The following is a 6,000-nucleotide window of genomic DNA, read 5'->3' as shown; positions in this document are numbered from 1 at the left end:
GAGGCTTTTGTTTTCGGAGCTGAGCTCGGCAGGGCACACTGAAGCAGCTGGGCTGGGGTCGGAGCATGTTCCATATAAAGTGTTTTTGGCTAAGTGTGAGAGGAGTGTGTGTGTGTTGGGAGGGGAGGGGGCGCTGGTGGGATGAATTGGTGGCTCTAGCCTCTTACACTAGGGCTGTGATTTGTGAGTACAAAGTGATGAAATCTGCCCCTGGACAAATCAAATGAGCCTGTCAACTCAACCAGGTGGGATTAGTTGTAGCTAATAGACTCAACTCCTAGAGCAAACACAGCAGAGACATTCAAACTAGGGGGGGAAGAGGAGCTATTTAGTGCATGGGATAGTCCAGCACTATGGCAATGAAAAACGGATTCAGTTTCCATAAGGTAGGCAATGCTTTATTTTCATAAAAAAAAATATATATATATATTCATTTTGTTGCCGTTTCAGGTATCCTTTGAAGTCGTTTTCACATTTCGGACACTGCAAAACCTCACTGTATTCCAGTGTACTGTTGCTAAGCTACAACTTCCAGCTTTCCTTGCTAACAGAGGATGCTGGGTATTGTAGTCCACGGGCTGCAACTTAACAGCTATGCTTTTGCTGATTTCTAGACTGCCACAATATATTTGCTTAACTGGTTCCATTTATTACCCCCCCCTAGGTAATATCGTTGGTTACGTTCGCCATTGGGATTAATGTTTGCCTGGGATTTACAGCAAACCGATTTAAACGATCAGAAGAATGGGATGAAGGAGTCGCATCGGGTAAGTACAAACCTCTTGACATTTTATTTTTTTGTCTTGTATTGACCCCTGTTTTAGAGAAATGTCTTACGCTGACACTTTGAGCATAGGGAACAATAAATCCCCACGTATTAGGGATCACTGAGGAGTTTCATGAATATATAACAGCACCAGGCTGATGCTTTAAATTAGTATATCAGTAGTGATATCTCTGTCTGTTAGCAGTGTGTAATAAACGTCTAGAAACAAAAATCCTTTATCATAGCAGCCAGGACTGTATCAACAAAGCCTGTTGTTTAAATACCCCGTTCAACAATAGAAAGAGATAGAAGTCATGGAGAGTCAAACTTCCTCAATCAGCACTGGATACAATGCACTTCCCCTGCTCGTTCACACTCTCCAGCGAATCTGCTTTCATACAGCCCCCAGTCAGGGGAAGATTCAGGGCATTGAAAATAAAGTGATCCTAGATCTAGTGATAAATCTACTTAATTTTTACTATTTGTGCTGAGAGATGACTTGCGTCCCATAGCTGAGAAACACGGGTTTTATGGAAATTAAACAGTTTCGTTGTTTCATTGTTTGCAAACTTGTGACTGTGTTTGGCTAGGGAAGATTATTATTTAAAAAATTGGCCTAATTATATATATATATGTATATTATAGTGTTTATTGTGCAAAGTTTTAGCTCATTCAGGAATGTCAAAACTGCAGTCCACTGGCTCTTCTTTTACCGAAATGTGCAGCAAAGGCTGCTTGGAGATCAGCAACATCCAGTGGCAAATTAGGTAGATATATATTACATGATGTCTAAGATGTGACTGCTGTCATTGAGGAGAGGTGTATTGAACAAAGGTCATGCTTTGCAGAGTCATTTTATGTCCCATCCCCCCGCTACCTTATTTCGTTGTGCGATGGGCTGCAGAAATTTGATTGCAAGCTGTGCAAACTATCCAGTGTTGGAATATGCCATATAATCACCATCATAATAATGTCTAGGGAGTATAGGGTCTACAGTAAGTGGTTATATCTGTGCCACCTGTTGCCTGTTGGTATTGTATAGATATTCCAGTATTTGGCTTCATCTGGGACTGTGTAACTGGCATGTGCTTAAGAAAAAAGGCTTGTGTTTGTGTCGATGGGTTTGCTAGTGCATTTCAGCATGTGTTGCTTTTGTCTTTGTGCATAAAGGTGGCACATTTAAAAAACCTGTTTTTGCCACTCAGGGGGAAGTTCACACAAATAGTGGCCATTAGTGGCAGGACTTGCAGAGTTTGGCAGGGACAGTATAGTCTGCAGTGTTGGGCGATTGGTGTTCTGTATCTACAGTACAGGTGATCTGCTTCTGTGAAAATGAGCCCTAAAAGTGCTTCAGCGACAGCTTTGACATCTGTGTGGCACATCTTACACAACTAGTCACCTCTCCTTTTGATTTCCAACTAAAAAGTTGTTTTGTGAATTTAGGGTTCAGGGGAACATCTAGAACAGGGGTCCACATTGAGCCACAAAAGTAAAAAGAGTTGGGGAGCAACACAAGCATGGAAAAAGTCAATGGGGGTGCCAAATAAGGGCTGTGATTGGCTATTTGGTAGCCCCTATGTGGATTGATAAACTACATGAGGCTCTATTTGGCAGCACACACATTCAAAAATAAGAACTTGCTTTGAGGCCATTGGAAGCAACATGTTGCTCATGAGCCATAGGTTGAGGATCACTGTTCCTTGGCTAGTAAGCCACTTTGTCATATAGGGTGAGTTGGGGAATGTACACTACTGCAGCTAGATTTAGCTTCATGCTACATGATTGCCACTGAGTGATAACCCATCACAGCTACACAGTATGGTGGATCTCCTGCTGATACCAACAAGCACTTTACACTGCAATCTTAATTTGCCACAAGATATTGTGTAATGTCCACTATCATGCTGGGCTAAACAAGGACGATCCAATCAACCAACGATTGGATTGTAATTGAAAATCCATGAGGTTCAAACCTGCCCAATAAATATCTGTCTGATTTTTGGCCAGATATCGGTAGGACAGGTCATTGGAAAGGCCAATAAGCTGCCAACTTGGCCTGGAAGGACTGAGTCAGCATCTTTTATCTGCCATCTTAAGGTGGCCATACATGGAGAGATCCGCTCGTTTGGCGATGTCGCCAAACGAGCGGATCTCTCCCCGATATGCCCACCTTGAGGTGGGCAATATCGGGCTGATCCGATCGTGGGCCCTAGGGCCCAACGATCGGATCCTAACGAATAGTAATGGGCGGTCGGATCGTGGGACCGCATCAACGAATAGATGCGGCCACGATCCGGCGGGATTTTTTGTCCCATCCGATCGAGATCTGGCTGACTTTCGTCCAGATCTCGATCGGGGGGGCCCATACACGGGCCAATAAGCTGCTGACACGGTCTGTCGGCAGCTTTTATTGGACCGTGTATGGCCACCTTTAATTTATCATCTGTCTGTGGGATCATCAGTGTGGAAATAGCCCATCATGGGATTTGCAGAAGTACAGTGTCTAGTTCAGATCACAGTGAATTCAAGGGGCAAAAAAATATGAATGGTGTGTTACACTTTAGGCACTGGCAATTTATGTCAAACACCACTCTGAATTTGGCTGAATTAAAGATGATTTTGCCTATACAACTGACAATAGTTTAATCCAGTATTTTCCCTTTTCATTGAGTCCTTTCCAGCCTATGTTATACATTGACGGTGGTCCAGTTTATCATTTGCTAGATGTCCCTCTTGTACATTTGAACCCCAACCAGATCTGCCTCTTCCTATGGAACGATTTGATAGATTCTCATCTCTTTGTCATCTGCAACCTAAGGCTCATTAGATTCTACTCAGTTTTGGGTGTGTAAAAGGCTAATAATGACACCGGCAGGCCTATCCCATTCAAATTAACTGGAGGAATAAGATGCAATTTCAGGTGCATTTATAGTGGGCTGTAAAATGACCTTGGTGCAATAAGTCTAAGGTTGTTTAAATAAACCCTCTTTACAGAGAATCCTTTGTTCTTTCTTTCAGTGCATTAAAGAACTTGTGGCAACTATATGGGTGACCTTTGTTTAGGACTGATCATTAAGCCCTTTCACCTTCCCTTGCTTGATTAGCCAGTTTAATTGGAGCCAAATATTAACCATGGCTTCAATAGGACTTTTCAGACATATTGTTTAGTTGTTGGGAAAGCACTTATCAGTGATAAACTAGTTGTGTTCTTCGATTGCGCTCCATCTAAACATCATGTAGGTTGAATATACACAATTTGTTCTGCTTCACTAACCCATAATCAGTTGACAGTTAGCTCTGAAGGACCCTGTGCTTTTAGACTGATTAAATTGAAATATTTGCTTGTGAAAAGTCATTGGCCTGGCACAGGCAGATGCACAGGGGTTGGCACTGATACCTTAAATTGCTGGGAGGTCTTTAGTTTGATTCCAGACAATGCATTGTTGGTTTTTGTATCCCCCTGCATGTGTGTGTCTACTCGCTTTGCACTTGCAGCCCAAAAGTATAGTGGTAGGTTATCTATTTAAACCTATACTGGAGAGTTTTTGTTCTGGTGGAAGAAAATGATACTGTAATAGCAACCTGGCCGGTATTTGTACATGGGTGGTACAATATAAACCCTTTAAAAAGGGACCCTGTGTGTGTGTGTGTGTGTGTGTGTGTGTGTGTATGTGTGTGTGTGTATGTGTGTATATATATATATATATATATATATATCATATATAATAGTTGTGCTCTCCGATTATTTCAGAATCTCTGATATGTTGACGCCAAACACATCTGTCTGTGCCACCACCCTCAAATCTCCATGACCTCTTGTCTATTCTTCAATGAATGGGCCAGTTCATGAAGGCTATGTAGTGTTCTTACAGTAAATACATTCACTGACCTCATCACGCTCGGGCTGCTGCAGGCAAGAAACAGAAGAATCACCTTTGGTCTGGTCTAATGGGCATGGTTTGTGGGGAGGCTGAAAGGGGTAACTGTTGACAAACCATCAGCAGATCAGTAACCCTCATCCCCCTGCCAGGATTTTGTGTAATTTTCCTTGATTTGTAATGCCTGCAGTCTTGCTCTGCTCCAAAATTCTGTGTGCAGCTCTGGTGTTCTGTTGTGCCCTCCAGAATTATCTGCCAGCATTCAAAGTTCACATGGAGATTAGCGAGGGGCAGAAAAAGGTGCACATAGGCTGAACCTCAGCAAAAGGGAACATATCTCACACCAAAATTTAATTTATAAAAATGGGGCTCAGTCTTCATGATTAGTTTATTTTGCAGTGGGGCCATTTTATTTATCTATGCATTTGTCTTTAGTGTTTATTTTAGTGACAGCAGTCATGTTTGCTTTGATGCAAATGCAACAGTGTTCTCCAGTGCCCAGATTATGATGAAATTTTGCTTTACTGAGCAATGCCTTTTATCTCAGACATGGGACTACCATGAAGAAAAGACATGCAAAGCATGTATTTCATATATTATAGTTGTATTTTGAAGTGAAAAATAGCATTGTGCTTAGTACATGATAGTTTGTCCTAACTATTGAGATCCCAGCACCCCCCAGTGATGTCATACCTCCCCTAATGACAAGGTTTAACTGGAGGTCTGTCTATTTACAGTTCTTGCGCTACCGATATCATGAATGTGTAACAGAAGGATCCCATGTTGTTTTGTCCAGGTGGGCGATCTGATAACAGCAGAAGTTAGATTAGTGATTCCTGACACATCTCTGCTCAGTTCTATTTCTCCTTGTGACATGAGCAATAGAACTGACCGGAGAAGTGCCAGACCAAATATAGTGCCATTGTCTGGAATTTCTCTAAGCTTTTGTACCATGCAAATGACTATATGAATATACTACTCTGTAAAGTTGTGCTACACGTGTTTGCCTGGGCTTGGGCATCCCTAGTTTGTTCTTTGTCCTATGACTTTAGAGAGCTTGTTGCTACCAAGCTTCACAGCTAAATGGAAAGAAGCCCCAGGCATTGGGGGGCACCAAGGCGTTTGAACAGAAGGGCTGTCAGAGGGTACAAAATGTGTTTTCTCTTGGGTTGCCTTCCATGGTTATGTTGGCCGGCGCTTGTTTCTGTTGCGTTGCCTGTAATGGTTGGCTTGGCTATTTGCTCAGAATGTTTCATGTCCTTATAAATTAGATAATTGTCAGTAGCAGACATGGTGCTTTTTCAGCAGATGGAGGTTAAGTAAACGTTCCATACCATGTTGGTTTTGAGGTTTCCT

General features: G+C 42.2%; 1 protein-coding gene across 3 annotated transcripts in view; it reads left to right on the top strand.

Moving 5' to 3' along the window:
- Window positions 1–201: 201 nt before the first annotated feature.
- Window positions 202–6,000, top strand: part of enpp2.L (ectonucleotide pyrophosphatase/phosphodiesterase 2 L homeolog) — a 69,430-nt gene continuing 63,631 nt past the window's right edge. The window contains exons 1-2 of one of the 3 annotated variants that reach the window (XM_018266730.2): window positions 202–386; window positions 665–767. In XM_018266730.2, coding sequence (XP_018122219.1) covers window positions 354–386; window positions 665–767 — 136 coding nt within the window. In that variant the 5' untranslated portion in view covers window positions 202–353. 3 annotated transcript variants of the gene reach the window in all.

Source organism: Xenopus laevis, chromosome 6L (genome assembly GCF_017654675.1).
Source record: "Xenopus laevis strain J_2021 chromosome 6L, Xenopus_laevis_v10.1, whole genome shotgun sequence".
Lineage (NCBI taxonomy): Eukaryota > Metazoa > Chordata > Amphibia > Anura > Pipidae > Xenopus > Xenopus laevis.
Note: the sequence above shows the minus strand (reverse complement) of the source record. Positions and strands in the feature narration are given on the sequence as shown.